General features: G+C 40.9%; 1 protein-coding gene across 1 annotated transcript in view; it reads right to left on the reverse strand.

Annotated features, from left to right (window-relative positions):
• LOC129179402 (uncharacterized) overlaps nt 1-19,249 on the reverse strand; it is a 107,847-nt gene that overhangs the window by 5,042 nt on the left and 83,556 nt on the right. The window contains exons 32-38 of the mRNA XM_054772605.1: nt 8,897-8,985; nt 2,340-2,477; nt 2,143-2,266; nt 2,025-2,069; nt 1,868-1,939; nt 173-320; nt 21-77 (exon numbers count right to left, since the gene is read on the reverse strand). Coding sequence (XP_054628580.1) covers nt 21-77; nt 173-320; nt 1,868-1,939; nt 2,025-2,069; nt 2,143-2,266; nt 2,340-2,477; nt 8,897-8,985 — 673 coding nt within the window. The remainder of the gene's footprint in view (nt 1-20; nt 78-172; nt 321-1,867; nt 1,940-2,024; nt 2,070-2,142; nt 2,267-2,339; nt 2,478-8,896; nt 8,986-19,249) is intronic.

A 19,249-nucleotide genomic window follows, 5' to 3' on the forward strand; every position in this document is an offset into this window, starting at 1 on the left:
GGGCGGGGCCAAAGTCTCACCTCTGTCCGGCGGAGTCCTCTCATTGGCTGTGATCCTGACGCCCATGCCGCCGTGCACTGGTTGGCCGGGAGAGAACAAGAGAAGAGGAGACACGGCGAGTGAGAGACTGCGACCGAGCGGCCAGGGGGCGCTGCGGGGCTCTACGGCTGACCTTGCGAGCGCTGCGTGGTGACGAAGGTCCTGATGAGGGCGTCGGTGCTCTGCGAGTAAAGCGAGAGCGCGTAGCGCAGCGACGCCAGCTCGGGGCTTTTCTCCACGAAGGCTTTCTTCAGCCCGTTTCCTCCCGCGTGGAAATATTGCTGCGAGCAAACAACAGCTCCGATAAGAACTCACGTGCAACTTACTCCTCCCACTCGGAAGATGACGGCAGAGCGGAGACACGTGACACCCTTGTCACCTTGACAGACAAAAAACTACACTTCATTTCATTCATTCAAAAAGGCATTCTATAATTTAATTCACTATTTTAAAAAATAGCATAAGCATATTACACAAGAAAGTTGAAGTTCATCTCTTTTTTCCTCAAAATGTTTACATTTAATTCATAACTAATGTAAGAAATAGAGATTTATTTGAAAACTTTTATATACATTTGATTTTTAATAAATTCTCCTTGCACACATGCATAATTCAAGCATACATTATTTTTTCTCCAAATGTTTCAAATGAATTAATTACAAAATATATATTTAATTTTTGTTTCATATATGTTTATATGCATTTTATTTACTTATTTAACATTTTAAATATATAACACATGCATACTTGGAAATTCATCAATAGTTTTTCTCAAAACGTTTACATTTGATGAATAATTACAAAGTGATATATTTACTGTAACATATTTTTAGATCATTTTTTATTTTATTTGTAATTAAAAAAGGAAGAAAAATGTATAGAATACATGCAAATTAATCAATCATTTTTCTCAAAACATTTACATGTAATTATTCATTTTAAATATATGTACATAAACAATATTTCTATATACATTTTATTATTTACGTTAATAAATACATCATAAAAATATATAAAACATGCATACACTGAATAATACATACACATTGAATTTAATCAATCATTTTTTCTCAAAACCTATTATTGTATTAATAATTGATTTAAAAATTATACATAAAACATTTTCATATAGATTTGATTTAATACTTATTTAAATTTGTTATTTAAAAAAATAAAGAAAAAAGATAATAAAAGCGTACATTATACAAAAAAAGGAGAATTACATTTTTTTTAATTACATAATTTATTATTTTAAGCAAATATTGAGAAAATAGAGAAAAAATGAAAAAGATCAGATATAAAAAGAGAAAAAATTATATACCTATTATATACCTAAAATATATTAAAATGTAAAAAACATTCCATGAAAAAGAAAGCATTTGTTTATTTCTCCGATATACAGTATCAGTAGAGCACGTATTATCAACATACAGTATCAGTAGAGCACGTTCGATCGACATACAGTATCGGTAGAGCACGTATTATAGACATACAGTATCTGTAGAGCACGTATGATCGACATACTGTATCAGCAGGTATGATCGACATACAGTATCGGTAGAGCACGTATTATCGACATACTGTATCAGCAGGTATGATTGACATACTGTATCAGTAGAGGACGTATTATCGACATACAGTATCTGTACAGCACGTATGATCGACATACAGTATCTGTACAGCACGTATTATCGACATACAGTATCTGTAGAGGATGTATTATCGACATACAGTATCACTAGAGCACGTATGATCGACATACAGTATCAGTAGAGCACATACCGTATCCGTATCCACCGATACGGTGGAGTCGTGTGACTCGGCCTACCTTGATGGTCTCCAGGCTGGCGTCGACGACGACACACTGTTTGGGCGTCAGCGTTTTGGCCTCGCCTCCACCCTGGGGGTGGGAAGCACACTGGGGGTCAGGGGTCGGAGGTCACATGCTCATTGAAAGGGTGTCACCGTGTGATGTTGCGTGTCACCTTCAAGCTGGACAGCCCTTTGGCGGCAGTGAGGAGCTGAGCGCCCTGCACGGCCAAGCACACGGGACATAGAATGACGTGACACAGAGTGACACACAGCGGGCGTGCTTTGCGTTACCAGGCTGTCGTTGCTGCGCGGCAACACGATGCTCTTCTCCAGGCTGCTCAGGACGACCTTCCACAAGTCCTTCAGGATCCTCTTCAGCACCGTCTTCTCACACACGTCGGCAAACACGCTCAGGCTGCGCACGCACGCACGCACGCGATCAACCCGAGTGAAAGTGAACAGGTGAAGGCGTGCGGGGGAAGACTTACGTCCCGTCCAGGAACTCCATGAGGGGTCTCAGCATGACGTCTGCGTCTGCCTCGGCCGTGTTGGGGTCGGGGGGTCCTTTCATCTGGTAGAGGATGTCAGCCATGTGACGCATGCAGCCGCTGATGCGCGTCTGGAAGCTGCAAACACACCCAGCGCATCACTACTGCTATACTACTACTACTACTACTACTACTACTACTGCTGCTGCTATACTACTACTACTACTACTACTACTACTACTACTACTACTACTACTACTACTACTACTGCTGCTGCTGCTATACCACTAATACTACTACTACTACTACTATTTCTGCTATACCACTACTACTACTACTACTACTACTGTTACTGCTGCTACTACTGTAATATTACTACATTTGAGTGGTTTATGTGTGGGGAAACACCCAATGTGTGTACAGTCTCCTAGCTCGCCTGCCCGCCCGCCCCCCCACGGTGCAACACCGATGTCGCCGTACCACAGCGACTCTGCCAGCGCCACAATGTAAATAACATCATCCCAAAAACGTAAAGACCTCATGTGTTATTTCACGTATATAAAATACATTTATTTATTTATTAATTTGCAACTGAATGAATTATTTGATGTGGTAGAAGAAAACGATTGAAGAAGTATAGAACAGTATAGAACCTATTTGAAGGATATTTGCTCCATAATATATCATACAGTATATATTCAGTGTTTTAAAAGGTTGAATTTAAGGAATAATTCCAATATGTATTTTTTATTTGATGAAGATTTTTGTTAAAAACTAAGAAAAACACATTACTACACGCTGTACAGTGTGTGCCAGTGTGTGTGTATCCACATAGATATACGCTGTATAGTGTGTGCCAGTGTGTGTGTATCCACATAGATATACGCTGTACAGTGTGTGCCAGTGTGTGTGTGTGTATCCACATAGATATACGCTGTATAGTGTGTGCCAGTGTGTGTGTGTGTGTGTATCCACATAGATATACGCTGTATAGTGTGTGCCAGTGTGTGTGTGTGTATCCACATAGATATACGCTGTATAGTGTGTGCCAGTGTGTGTGTGTGTATCCACATAGATATACGCTGTATAGTGTGTGCCAGTGTGTGTGTGTGTGTGTGTATCCACATAGATATACGCTGTATAGTGTGTGCCTGTGTGTTTGTATCCACATAGATATACGCTGTATAGTGTGTGCCAGTGTGTGTGTGTTTGTATCCACATAGATATACGCTGTATAGTGTGTGCCAGTGTGTGTGTGTGTATCCACATAGATATACGCTGTATAGTGTGTGCCAGTGTGTGTGTGTGTGTGTATCCACATAGATATACGCTGTATAGTGTGTGCCTGTGTGTTTGTATCCACATAGATATACGCTGTATAGTGTGTGCCAGTGTGTGTGTATCCACATAGATATACGCTGTACAGTGTGTGCCAGTGTGTGTGTATCCACATAGATACACGCTGTATAGTGTGTGCCAGTGTGTGTGTGTGTATCCACATAGATATACGCTGTATAGTGTGTGCCAGTGTGTGTGTATCCACATAGATATACGCTGTACAGTGTGTGCCAGTGTGTGTGTGTGTATCCACATAGATATACGCTGTATAGTGTGTGCCAGTGTGTGTGTGTGTGTATCCACATAGATATACGCTGTATAGTGTGTGCCTGTGTGTTTGTATCCACATAGATATACGCTGTATAGTGTGTGCCAGTGTGTGTGTATCCACATAGATATACGCTGTACAGTGTGTGCCAGTGTGTGTGTATCCACATAGATACACGCTGTATAGTGTGTGCCAGTGTGTGTGTGTGTATCCACATAGATATACGCTGTATAGTGTGTGCCAGTGTGTGTGTATCCACGTAGATATACGCTGTACAGTGTGTGCCAGTGTGTGTGTGTGTATCCACGTAGATATACGCTGTATAGTGTGTGCCAGTGTGTGTGTGTATCCACATAGATATACGCTGTATAGTGTGTGCCAGTGTGTGTGTGTGTGTGTATCCACATAGATATACGCTGTATAGTGTGTGCCTGTGTGTGTGTGTGTATCCACATAGATATACGCTGTATAGTGTGTGCCTGTGTGTGTGTGTGTGTATCCACATAGATATACGCTGTATAGTGTGTGCCAAAAAAAGAATAAAAAAGGAAACATTCTAAAAATGCTACAATTATTTAACTGAATAAAAATACAATGATATATTTTAAATACTTTTCTAAAGTATGTATATGTAATACATGCATACATTACAGTAAATTCATAATTCATTTCAACAATATGTATTATTTTATCACAACATTTGCATGTACAGTATTCTATTATCTGTGTTAAAGCCTTGAATTGAATTCTTTTAATAGTTTTAATTTAAAAATGACATTTTATTTAAAAAATATTTCAAAACAATATACCAATAAAACATGCATACATAACGTTCAAAAGCTTATTTATTTTGAAAAAGAAATGTATTTTTAAAATAAACTAATAGTTATTTGTACGACATGCAAACATTAAAAAAGTAGAATTTCATTATTTAGTTGATTAAAAAAATAATCCTATTTATTTTAAAAACTGTATCATGCATGGAGGGAAAGGCTTCTTGAGACGTCATCTGTACTTCTGTGAAGAAGGTGTCGGACGTTTCGCTCCTCATCCGAAGAGCGTCGTCAGCGAACTAATAAGTGCTGGTAGCCTAGGCCTTAAATACAGTAAGAGTGGGCGGAATTGGTGTGCCAACACCCTCCTCCTATTGGTTCCTTACACTAAGCCTGGGCGGAGTTGAGGTCTAATCCTCTCCTGCTATTAGCACCTCCGATAAAAGGGAAGTGTCGCTCCCTGAGTTGGGTATGAACGACTCTGATACTGGCTCGTTAGCATCTATTGTTCTGGCTCGGCCCTGGCTCCACCTCATTTGCAAGACTAAGAGCTGTGGGTTTTGGTCTCAGTAACCTGCTGAACACAGGGTCCAAATTAAACCTCAAACCACCATTCCGATTCAATGATGGCTTCTGTTGTTTGACAAAAATAGCTTCCTTTACTCCTCTTTCAAACCATCTGTTTTCTTTGGCCAAAATCTTTACCTCGCTGTCCTGAAAAGAGTGGTTGCTTTAAGGTGTAGATGTACTGCTGATTGAGGACCACTAGAATTGTCCCTGCGGTGTTGATAAAGCCTTTTTTGGAGCATTTGCTTAGTTTCCCCAATGTAGTGCTCTTTGCATTCCTCATCTTTACAGTGGATGGAATAGACCACATTGGAGCCTTGTCTTTAGGATGCACTAGTTTTTGTCTCAGGGTATTTACTGGTTTGAAATAGGTAGGAATTTTGTGTTGCCATAAGATCCTCTGGAGTTTTTCGGAGACCCCCGCTACATAAGGGACTACCACTCCTCTCCTTTTTGCTTCTGTGGGCTTTTGGGTTTCTTTCCCTACTCTCTTCTTTTGACATTTGTTAAAAGCCCACCGTGGGTACCCACAGGTTGAGAGCGCTCTCTGGACATGTTGTGTCTCCTTTTTCTTTCCCTCAGCACTAGTTGGTATTTGCTCCGCTCTATGTTGGAGGGTCCTAATAACCCCTAGTTTATGTTGTAGTGGATGGTTTGATTCAAAAAGCAGGTATTGGTCAGTGTGTGTGGCCTTTCTAAAGACCTCTGGAAGTAGCTGTCTGTCCTTTCCTATAATTACCTTGCAGTCTAAGAAGGTTAGTTGCTTCTCTTTAGCGTCCTCGCGAGTAAATTTGATATTGGTGTCCACCGCATTGATGTGATCTGTGAAAGACTGAATTTCTTGTTTTTTGATTGTGACAAAGGTGTCATCCACGTATCTAAACCAGTGCCTTGGTTTTGTCCCTGAGAAGGATGTGAGAGCCTGTTTCTCCATCTCTTCCATGTACAGATTCGCCACTATGGGTGAGACTGGTGAGCCCATAGCACAACCATGAATTTGTCTGTAAAATTTCCCTCTAAACTGAAAATATGTGGTGTTAAGGCAAATTTCCAATAATTGGCAGATGTGGTCAGCACTAAGTTTTGTTCTCCTATGCAGAGTTGAGTCCTCGAGCAGTCTCTTCCTCACCACCGAGACTGCTGCTGAGGTGGGGGCAGATGTGAAAAGTGAAGTCACATCATAAGACACCAAAGTTTCCTCTGGCTCCAATCTGAGGTCTTTGATACTCGCCACAAACCCTTTTGTGTTCTCTATATGATGATCAGTGTTGCCTACCAATGGGGATAAGACTGTTTTTACATATTTAGCTACATTGTACGTGGTAGAGTCAATGCTACAGACAATGGGTCTGAGGGGAAACCCTTCCTTGTGGATTTTTGGAAGGCCATAGATACATGGTGTAGCCTCCCCAGGGTATAACCTATGATACATCTATCTGTCAATTAGTTCTTCCTTCTCTAACTTTTGGAGACAGTCTATGATTCTTTCTTATACCTACTGGATGGGTCCCTTTTAAGTTGCTCATCTGTGTTGGCATCACTGATTAGACTTGTTATTTTTTCTTCATAGTCCAATGTGAGAACCACTGTGCATCTGCCCTTATCAGCTGGTAAGATGGTGATGCTCTCATCTTTCTGCAGAGCCGCTAATGCGTTCCTCTCACCTACCGTGATATTGGACGGTGGTGGTTTAGCACTACTGAGAAGGGCCGATATTGTCAGACGAAGGTCCCCTGCCTCTGTTCTAGAAAGGTTATTGTTCCTGATGGCCGATTCAGCTGCTGTGATATAGTCTACTGTGGGTATCGTTTTAGGAGTCACTGAGAAGTTGAGACCCTTGGTTAATACTGCCTTCTCTGTCTCTGAGAGGCTTCTGTCTGACAGATTTTTGATCCAATTTTCTTTATTATTGGTCTGATTCCCCCCCTCCTTACTGTTTACGATGTGTTTAATAACAGGATAGGATTATACCACTACTCCGCCCAGGCTTAGTGTAAGGAACCAATAGGAGGAGGGTGTTGGCACACCAATTCCGCCCACTCTTACTGTATTTAAGGCCTAAGCTACCAGCACTTATTAGTTCGCTGACGACGCTCTTCGGATGAGGAGCGAAACGTCCGACACCTTCTTCACAGAAGTACAGATGATGTCTCAAGAAGCCTTTTCCTTGATGGACAACTCCTGTACGACTGAGAGCCTACACAGACGTATCATGCATGCATTATTTTCACAAGTGGAATTGATTTATTTGGGTTTTTTATTGTATTATTTCAATGAAATATTCACCAAGAGTGGATCATGAAAAGCGGAAGGTATCATTCATGCAAACAAAAAGTTGGTTTGAATTAACAGTTGATGCTTAAAAAGGAACATTCATTCTTTCAACTGAAGATGGGAAAGTATTTCAGACGCATGTGGAACCCGCAAGGCATGCTGGGAAGCAGGGCTGGACTGCATCCACATAGATATACACTGTACAGTGTGTGCCTGTGTGTCTGTGTATCCACATAGATATACGCTGTATAGTGTGTGCCTGTGTGTGTGTGTATCCACATAGATATACGCTGTATAGTGTGTGCCTGTGTGTGTGTGTGTATCCACATAGATATACGCTGTATAGTGTGTGCCTGTGTGTGTGTATCCACATAGATATACGCTGTACAGTGTGTGCCTGTGTGTGTGTGTGTATCCACATAGATATACGCTGTACAGTGTGTGCCTGTGTGTGTGTGTGTATCCACATAGATATACGCTGTACAGTGTGTGCCAGTGTGTGTGTATCCACATAGATATACGCTGTACAGTGTGTGCCAGTGTGTGTGTGTGTATCCACATAGATATACGCTGTATAGTGTGTGCCTGTGTGTGTGTATCCACATAGATATACGCTGTATAGTGTGTGCCTGTGTGTGTGTATCCACATAGATATACGCTGTATAGTGTGTGCCTGTGTGTGTGTATCCACATAGATATATGCTGTACAGTGTGTGCCAGTGTGTGTGTATCCACATAGATATACGCTGTACAGTGTGTGCCAGTGTGTGTGTGTGTATCCACATAGATATACGCTGTATAGTGTGTGCCAGTGTGTGTGTGTGTATCCACATAGATATACGCTGTATAGTGTGTGCCTGTGTGTGTGTATCCACATAGATATATGCTGTACAGTGTGTGCCAGTGTGTGTGTATCCACATAGATATACGCTGTACAGTGTGTGCCAGTGTGTGTGTGTGTATCCACATAGATATACGCTGTATAGTGTGTGCCTGTGTGTGTGTATCCACATAGATATACGCTGTATAGTGTGTGCCAGTGTGTGTGTGTGTATCCACATAGATATACGCTGTATAGTGTGTGCCAGTGTGTGTGTGTGTATCCACATAGATATACGCTGTATAGTGTGTGCCAGTGTGTGTGTGTGTATCCACATAGATATACGCTGTACAGTGTGTGCCAGTGTGTGTATCCACATAGATATACGCTGTACAGTGTGTGCCAGTGTGTGTGTGTGTATCCACATAGATATACGCTGTATAGTGTGTGCCAGTGTGTGTGTGTGTATCCACATAGATATACGCTGTATAGTGTGTGCCAGTGTGTGTGTGTTGACCTCTTGGCGAAGACACCACTGAAGTTGTCCATGACGCCGTTCAGCTTCACCTGCAGCTCGTTCAGGATGTCAGCGGCCTCCGTGTCCATCTGCAACACGCACACGCACACACGGAAAGACGGAAGGTGAAGGAGGTGATGACAGCGTGTCATCATGCGCATCTTGGCGTCTCAGAGGTGTTGGAGGTGCAGCACCTTGGCTAGCATAGCGTTCTAAATCAACAGAGTTCCTGACACGCTCCCTTCAAGCTGGCCAGGAAGGACCCGAAGGGAGGAGGCGAGGATGTCACCTGGACTCCAGACATCTTGAACACCTCTGATGTCACACCTTTCATCAGGACCCATGATGATGATGATGATGATGATGGTGGTGATGATGAAAGCTAGCAGGATGCTAAGATAAAGTCAGTAGCGTTCTTTTCGTGCTGGGTTCTGGAGGGTCTGGCACATACAGTACAGTATGTCCACCACAGGTCATCAGGTCCAACTGACGTTCTAGCGGGCCCTCATCATCATCATCATCATCATCATCATCATCATGCCTTATTAGTGGATGGAAGACGTTTGGATCGCAGCCAGAAGCTTCGATTGGACCTGCACACAGCCTGACTTTGATGGGACAAACCAGCCTCACCGTCTCCGTCCCTGCTGCTATTAAAATGAACAACACTGCAGTGGGAGGAGCCAAAGGAAACGCCACTTCCTGTGCACGTGTGTATACTTTAGAGTAGTCTGTGTACAGCTTGGATAGCGGTATAGATGTAACTACCTGGCAACACAAGTGAGTAGCAAGATAATGTGTCTTGCCTACAGTCAAGCACGGTGGTGGTAGCATGCACGAGTGCTGCCGGCACCGGGGAGCTATGGTTCATTTTTGTGAAAAATTTATTCTGTGTTGGTGATAGTGTCAAGGTCGTGGGATGCCTTCGGTTCACTTTTGGGGAAAATTATTTCCAACATTTACTGTGACAGGGCCGCACGGTGGTCTAGTGGTTAGCATGTTGGCAACACAGGAACAGTCTGGAGATGGGAAGACCTGGGTTGGATTCTCCCTTGGGTATTTCTGTGTGAGTTTGCATGTTCTCCCCGTGTGTGTGTGTGTGGGGGGGGGGTTCTCCGGGTACTCCGGTTTCCTCCCACATTCCAAAAACATGCATGTTAGCTTCATTGGAGACTCTAAATGGTCCATAGGTATGAATGTGAGTGTTTGTCTATATGTGCCCTGCCATTGGCTGGACACCAGTCCAGGGTGTACCCCGCCTGTCAGCTGGGATAGGCTCCAGCATGCGGTATAGAAAATGGATGGATGGATGTACTGTGACATTCTGAGGATTCACTTCCTTGACGGTGGCTGTGTCATGGTCTTGGGATACACAAGTGCTGCCGGCACCGGGGAGCTACGGTTCATTTAAAAAGAATTCCAACACATACTGTGACATTCTGAAAACTCCCTCCCCTGATGGTGGCTGCGCCATAACCCTGGGATGCACGAGTGTTGCCTGTACTGAGGAGCTGCGGTTAATTTTGGGTGAAAATGAATTCCAGTGTGTACTGTAACATTGTGAAGACTCGTTCCCTTGATGGTGGTCTTGGGATGCACAAGTGCTGCAGGCACAAAGGAGCTCTAGTGCATTTTAAATGAATAACAACATTTACTGTGAAGTGTTTCTGAAGAATCACTTCCTTGATGGTGGCTGCATCGCAATCTCGGGATGTACGAGTGCTGCCAGGCACTGGGGGGCTGCGGTTCGCTTTTGGGGAAAATTATTTCCAACGTGTACTGTGACATTCTGAAGATGGTGGTGGCTGTGTCGAGTGCTGCTGGCACCGGAGAGCTACGGTTCATTTTAGGGGAACTATAAATTCCAATTCAGAATGTCGCAGCACATGTTGGAATTCATCTTACTCTCAAGAAACTGCAGCTTGCTGGTGCCGGCAGCACTCGTGCACACTACCAACACTGCAGGCAGGACACAATTACTGTATCTTGCTGCTCCCTTGTGTTGCCAGATATACACAATAATGGCCGCGTGTTGACTCATTTACAGTGCGTAGTAAATCCATACAGCTACACAAGCTGTACACTGACTACTCTCAAGTACAGTAAATGTACTGTTGATGAAATGTGAGGGCTGCGCTCACTTTTGTGTCGTATCTTTGAATGACAAGAAAGAGTGTGTGTTTGCTCAGCCAGTACTTCCTCATGTGCACACTTTGGAAATAACCACACACACACACACACACACACACACACACACACACACAGGAGATGACACACACCTTGTTTGAAGTGACTGTAGCTTCAGTCTTCAAGAAGTGATAGAAAGAAAAGAGAAAAAACACAACAATAACAAAAACATGATTGAAACATCTGACCCTGACAAGAGCTCAACGTGCAGGGACGTGCACACCCACACCCACACACACGCACCCACACACACACTCACACACACACACGCACCCACACACACACACACACACACACACACACCCACACACACACACACACACACACGCACCCACACAGACTCTACTAGAAGGTTTGGTGTTGCTACAGTGATGAGAAGAGTGGCACAATGAAGACAAAGCTGACTGTCGTCCATTGTGGACACGCTAGCAGAAGGAAGCATTCATGAAGATAATATTTCTATATGGGCTTATTGTCATCATCATCACCATCTCCAAATGACGTGATGAAGATGACATGCATGACCAGGGAGGCCATGTTTGGATGCTAAAGTCACACATTGTGTAAATCATGCTTTGGTGTACGAGGAGCTCCGCCTGGCTCCCTCCCCAGCACCCACCTGCCTGCCGCTGACGTCCACCTTAGCATAAAGACAAGAGAGCAAACGTTTCAGACGCGACGCAACAAACAACTCGCCTTGATGTGCTCACTAGAACCAGACGAGGAGGAGGAGGAGGAGGAGGAGGACTAGTAAGGTACAAAGCAAACACCAACCTGCTTCTCCTTGTCTTTCTTCTCAGCCTGGAAGAACACAACACACCTTCATTTCCCTTCAAGCTTTACACTCAAGCGGTATACTGCATATCTACTGTACTGTACTGTACTGTACTGTACTGTACTGTACTGTAGCACCCGCTTTCACTCATATGCATATACACACACACATATCTACATATAAACTGTATATACAGCATATGTTTTACAGCATATGTTGAATATGTTTCCTGATAATAAGTGGGTGATGTATTAGTAACAAAATGATGCCACATCATTTGATAGAAATGAAAATGATCACCCTATAGAGGGGGGAAATCAAAGACACCCCAAAAATGAAAGTGAAAAAATGATGCAGCACACTGGTCCATTTGGCTAAAATGTCATTGTAGCAACTCAAAATGATTCTCAGTAGTTTGTGTGGCCCCCACGTGCTTGTACGCATGCCTGACAACGTGGGGGCATGCTCCTAATGAGACTACGGATGGTGTCCTGGGGGATCTCCTCCCAGATCTGGACCAGGGCATCCATGAGCTCCTGGACAGTCTGAGGAGCAACCTGGAGGCGCCGGATGGACCTAAACACAATGTCCCAGAGGTGTTCTATTGGGTTTAGGTCAGGTGAACGTGGGGGCCAGTCAATGGTATCAATTCCTTCATCCTCCAGGAACTACCTGCATACACTAGCCACATGAGGTCGGGCATTGTCGTGGACCAGGAGGAACCCAGGTCCCACTGCACCAGCGTAGGTTCTGACAATGGGTCCAAGGATTTCATCCCGATACCTAATAGCAGTCAGGGTGCCGTTATCTAACCTGTAGAGGTCTGTGCGTCCTTCCCGGGATATGCCTCCCCCGACCATCACTGACCCACCACCAAACCGGTCATGCTGAATGATGTTGCAGGCAGCATAACGTTCTCCACGGCATCTCCAGACCCTTTCACGTCTGTCGCATGTGCTCAGGTTGAACTTGCTCTCATCAGGGAAGAGCACAGGGCACCAGTGGTGTAGTTGCCAATTCTGGTGGTCTATGGCAAATGCCAGTCGAGCTCTACGGTGCTGGGCAGTGAGCACAGGGCCCACTACAGGACGTCGGGCCCTCAGGCCACCCTCATGGGGCCTGTTTGTGATTGTTTGGTCAGAAACATTCACACCAGTGGCCTGCTGGAGGTCATTTTGTAGGGCTCTGGCAGTGCTCATCCTGTTCCTCCTTGCACAAAGGAGCAGATATGATCCTGCTGAGGGTTGAAGGACCTTCTACGGCCCTGTCCAGCTCTCCTGGAGTAACTACCTGTCTTCTGGAATCTCCTCCATGCGTCCAGGTACCGCAGTGATGCCCTGGTCCAGATCTGGGAGGAGATCCCCCAGGACACCATCCGTAGTCTCATTAGGAGCATGCCCCCACGTTGTCAGGCATGCGTACAAGCACGTGGGGGCCACACAAACTACTGAGAATCATTTTGAGTTGCTACAATGACATTTTAGCTAAATGGACCAGTGTGCTGCATCATTTTTTCACTTTCATTTTTGGGGTGTCTTTGATTTCCCCCCTCTATAGGGTGATCATTTTCATTTCTATCAAATGATGTGGCATCATTTTGTTACTAATACATCACCCACTTATTATCAGGAAACATATTCAACATCATTTTTCCCCCAGTTTAGATCTGATGTGTTTTCCAAGTGTTCCTCTCATTTTTTTTGAGCAGTATATATACACACACACACACACACACACACACATACTGTATATATACAGTACACACATAGTATATAGACACACATATACTATATATATATATATATATATATATATATACACATATAGTGTAGTGTATATAATGTTACAAACACACCTTTTCCTTGTCAGACTTGAACTGTACAAAGACAAAAGCCAACCAAGAGTGAAAGACAGTGTGAGTGAAATGAAATACTTATGGACACTAAGTACACACTCATGGACACAACCTACATACTTATGGACACCAAGTACACACTCATGGACACTAACTACGTACTTATGGACACTAACTACGTACTTATGGACACCAAGTCCACACTCATGGACACTAACTACGTATTTATGGACACCAAGTACACACTGATGGACACTAACTACATACTTATGGACACCAAGTCCACACTCATGGACACCAACTACGTACTTATGGACACCAAGTCCACACTCATGGACACTAACTACATACTTATGGACACCAAGTACACACTCATGGACACTAACCACATACTTATGGACACCAGGTCCACACTCATGGACACTAACTACGTACTTATGGACACCAAATCCACACTCATGGACACTAATTACGTACTTATGGACACCAAGTCCACACTCATGGACACTAACTATGTACTTATGGACACCAAGTACACACTCATGGACACTAACCACATACTTATGGACACCAAGTCCACACTCATGGACACTAACTACATACTTATGGACACCAAGTCCACACTCATGGACACTAACTACGTACTTATGGACACCAAGTCCACACTCATGGACACTAACTACGTACTTATGGACACCAAGTGCACACTCATGGACACTACCCACATACTTATGGACACCAAGTCCACACTCATGGACACTAACTACGTACTTATGGACACCAAGTCCACACTCATGGACACTAACTACGTACTTATGGACACCAAGTCCACACTCATGGACACTAACTACGTACTTATGGACACCAAGTCCACACTCATGGACACTAACTACATACTTATGGACACCAAGTACCCACTCATGGACACTAACTACGTACTTATGGACACAAAGTACCCACTCATGGACACTAACTACGTACTTATGGACACCAAGTCCACACTCATGGACACTAACTACATACTTATGGACACCAAGCCCACACTCATGGACACTAACTACATACTTATGGACACCAAGTACACACTCATGGACACTAACCACATACTTATGGACACCAAGTACACACTCATGGACACTAACTACGTACTTATGGACACCAAGTCCACACTCATGGACACTAACTACATACTTATGGACACCAAGTACACACTGATGGACACTAACTACATACTTATGGACACCAAGTACACACTCATGGACACTAACTACGTACTTATGGACACCAAGTCCACACTCATGGAGACTAACTACGTACTTATGGACACCAAGTCCACACTCATGGAGACTAACTACGTACTTATGGACACCAAGTACCCACTCATGGACACTAACCACATACTTATGGACACCAAGCCCACACTCATGGACACTAACTACGTACTTATGGACACCAAGTACCCACTCATGGACACTAACCACATACTTATGGACACCAAGCCCACACTCATGGACACTAACTACATACTTATGGACACCAAGTACACACTCATGGACACTAACTACGTACTTATGGACACCAAATACCCACTCATGGACACTAACCACATACTTATGGACACCAAGCCCACACTCATGGACACTAACTACATACTTATGGACACCAAGTACACACTCATGGACACTAACCACATACTTATGGACACCAAGCCCACACTCATGGACACTAACTACATACTTATGGACACCAAGTACACACTCATGGACACTAACTACGTACTTATGGACACCAAATACCCACTCATGGACACTAACCACATACTTATGGACACCAAGCCCACACTCATGGACACTAACTACATACTTATGGACACCAAGTACACACTCATGGACACTAACTACGTACTTATGGACACCAAATACCCACTCATGGACACTAACCACATACTTATGGACACCAAGCCCACACTCATGGACACTAACCACATACTTATGGACACCAAGCCCACACTCATGGACACTAACCACATACTTATGGACACCAAGCCCACACTCATGGACACTAACCACATACTTATGGACACCAAGCCCACACTCATGGACACTAACTACGTACTTATGGACACCAAGCCCACACTCATGGACACTAACCACATACTTATGGACACCAAGCCCACACTCATGGACACTAACCACATACTTATGGACACCAAGCCCACACTCATGGACACTAACCACATACTTATGGACACCAAGCCCACACTCATGGACACTAACCACATACTTATGGACACCAAGTCCACACTCATGGACACTAACTACGTACTTATGGACACCAAGCCCACACTCATGGACACTAACCACATACTTATGGACACCAAGCCCACACTCATGGACACTAACCACATACTTATGGACACCAAGCCCACACTCATGGACACTAACCACATACTTATGGACACCAAGTCCACACTCATGGAGACAGAGCAGAGAGTGACGTGATGTTGGACCAAAGCCAAACACGACTTGACTGAACATGCCGAGTGTGTTTGTCACCAACAGTATTTCATTGGTCGTTTCACAACTTCCACCAAGCCAAGGTCGCGTCCATGCTTGTTACCATGGTAACGGTCACCTACCAGCACTGACACCCGCTACCACCATTCATTGCTACCACTCACACACACAACCGCGACCCGACCGACCTTCTCCTCCTTCTCTTTGTTGTCCACCTGAGCGAGCACACAAACGGGGGCGGGACAGAAGAACAGGAAGAAGAAGAGGAAGTAGTTTTAGTTTCCGTTTCCTCCCTTCCATCAAAAGTGGACACTTGAAACACAATGTGCCAAGTCCACCCTCGCTACCGACCAACCCGCTAAACGCTACAAAATGGCCGCCTCTTACCTCCGAGCCTTCTGAGTCGGAGCAGCCCGACTGAGTTGGAAAAAGGCGCCGCGGCCGAGGATAAAAAAAAAAAGGTCAAATGAGGAAAAAAACTTTGAGAATTTTTTTGGTGACCTTTCAACTCTCACCTTTGACTCCTGTGACAGGCAGCGATGAGGATTAGCCCCGCCCCCAAAGAAAAGGTATGAATGAAGAGGCGTGCTTGAATGGTTCCTTGATTAGCATCATTAGCATACCCACCATGTCACCGTCGCCTGCATCGTCAGGGACGGCCTGCAGGGGGCGGGGCATGCAAATGACAAAAAGCCACATTTGCACACTTGGCTACTTGAAATACGAGTCATGTGACCTGACGGGTGCACCCACCTCCTCATCAAACTCCTCCTCTTCCTCGTTCTCCAGCTTTTGGGAAGAGTTTTCATGCAGAAAATTCATCAGACGCAAAGAAACTCTTCAAATGTTTGATAAGTTAAAGACAGTTGATGAGGGAGGAGAGTCTGGGGTGTTCTTGCTCCACAGGACGGGGGTCCACTTTAAAAGCATACGCATTTAGGAGGGAAATAAGAGGCTCTACTAGGGGTCTATCTACTGTGATACCACTACTTCCATTGCTGATAATAATGATCATATTTGCTATCATACTACAGCTACAGTATCATTGCTATGAGGCTTCAGAGAGGGGTTAAAAGGGTGGGGAGTGGGGGGGTGTCTTTACAAACAACCTACCCTCTCTTCCTCAACTGTGAACTGTGAAGATAAAAAACAAATCAAAAAACCCCCAATCAATCAATGAATTGCTAATTAGAATATTATTTGTATATTTGTTGTATATATTATTTATATATTTGTTGTATATATTATTTATATATTTGTTGTATATATTATTTGTGTATTTGTTGTATATATTATTTATATATTTGTTGTATATATTATTTGTATATTTGTTGTATATATTATTTATATATTTGTTGTATATATTATTTGTATATTTGTTGTATATATTATTTATATATTTGTTGTATATATTATTTATATATTTGTTGTATATATTTGTTGTATATATTATTTATATATTTGTTGTATATATTATTTATATATTTGTTGTATATATTTGTTGTATATATTATTTATATATTTGTTGTATATATTATTTATATATTTGTTGTATATATTATTTGTATATTTGTTGTATATATTATTTATATATTTGTTGTATATATTATTTGTATATTTGTTGTATATATTATTTGTATATTTGTTGTATATATTATTTATATATTTGTTGTATATATTATTTATATATTATTTATATATTTGTTGTATATATTATTTGTATATTTGTTGTATATATTATTTATATATTTGTTGTATATATTATTTGTATATTTGTTGTATATATTATTTATATATTTGTTGTATATATTATTTGTATATTTGTTGTATATATTATTTGTGTATTTGTTGTATATATTATTTATATATTTGTTGTATATATTATTTGTATATTTGTTGTATATATTATTTATATATTTGTTGTATATATTATTTGTATATTTGTTGTATATATTATTTATATATTTGTTGTATATATTATTTGTATATTTGTTGTATATATTATTTATATATTTGTTGTATATATTATTTGTATATTTGTTGTATATATTATTTATATATTTGTTGTATATATTATTTGTATATTTGTTGTATATATTATTTATATATTTGTTGTATATATTATTTATATATTTGTTGTATATATTTGTTGTATATATTATTTATATATTTGTTGTATATATTATTTATATATTTGTTGTATATATTATTTGTATATTTGTTGTATATATTATTTGTGTATTTGTTGTATATATTATTTATATATTTGTTGTATATATTATTTGTATATTTGTTGTATATATTATTTATATATTTGTTGTATATATTATTTATATATTTGTTGTATATATTTGTTGTATATATTATTTATATATTTGTTGTATATATTATTTATATATTTGTTGTATATATTATTTGTATATTTGTTGTATATATTATTTATATATTTGTTGTATATATTATTTATATATTTGTTGTATATATTATTTGTATATTTGTTGTATATATTATTTATATATTTGTTGTATATATTATTTGTATATTTGTTGTATATATTATTTATATATTATTTATATATTTGTTGTATATATTATTTGTATATTTGTTGTATATATTATTTGTATATTTGTTGTATATATTATTTATATATTTGTTGTATATATTATTTATATATTATTTGTATATTTGTTGTATATATTATTTATATATTTGTTGTATATATTATTTGTATATTTGTTGTATATATTATTTATATATTTGTTGTATATATTATTTGTATATTTGTTGTATATATATTATTTGTATATTTGTTGTATATATTATTTGTATATTTGTTGTATATATTATTTATATATTTGTTGTATATATTATTTGTATATTTGTTGTATATATTATTTATATATTTGTTGTCTATATTATTTGTATATTTGTTGTATATATTATTTGTATATTTGTTGTATATATTATTTATATATTTGTTGTATATATTATTTGTATATTTGTTGTATATATTATTTGTA

The sequence above is a fragment of the Dunckerocampus dactyliophorus genome, chromosome 4 (genome assembly GCF_027744805.1).
Source record: "Dunckerocampus dactyliophorus isolate RoL2022-P2 chromosome 4, RoL_Ddac_1.1, whole genome shotgun sequence".
NCBI classification, from domain to species: domain Eukaryota; kingdom Metazoa; phylum Chordata; class Actinopteri; order Syngnathiformes; family Syngnathidae; genus Dunckerocampus; species Dunckerocampus dactyliophorus.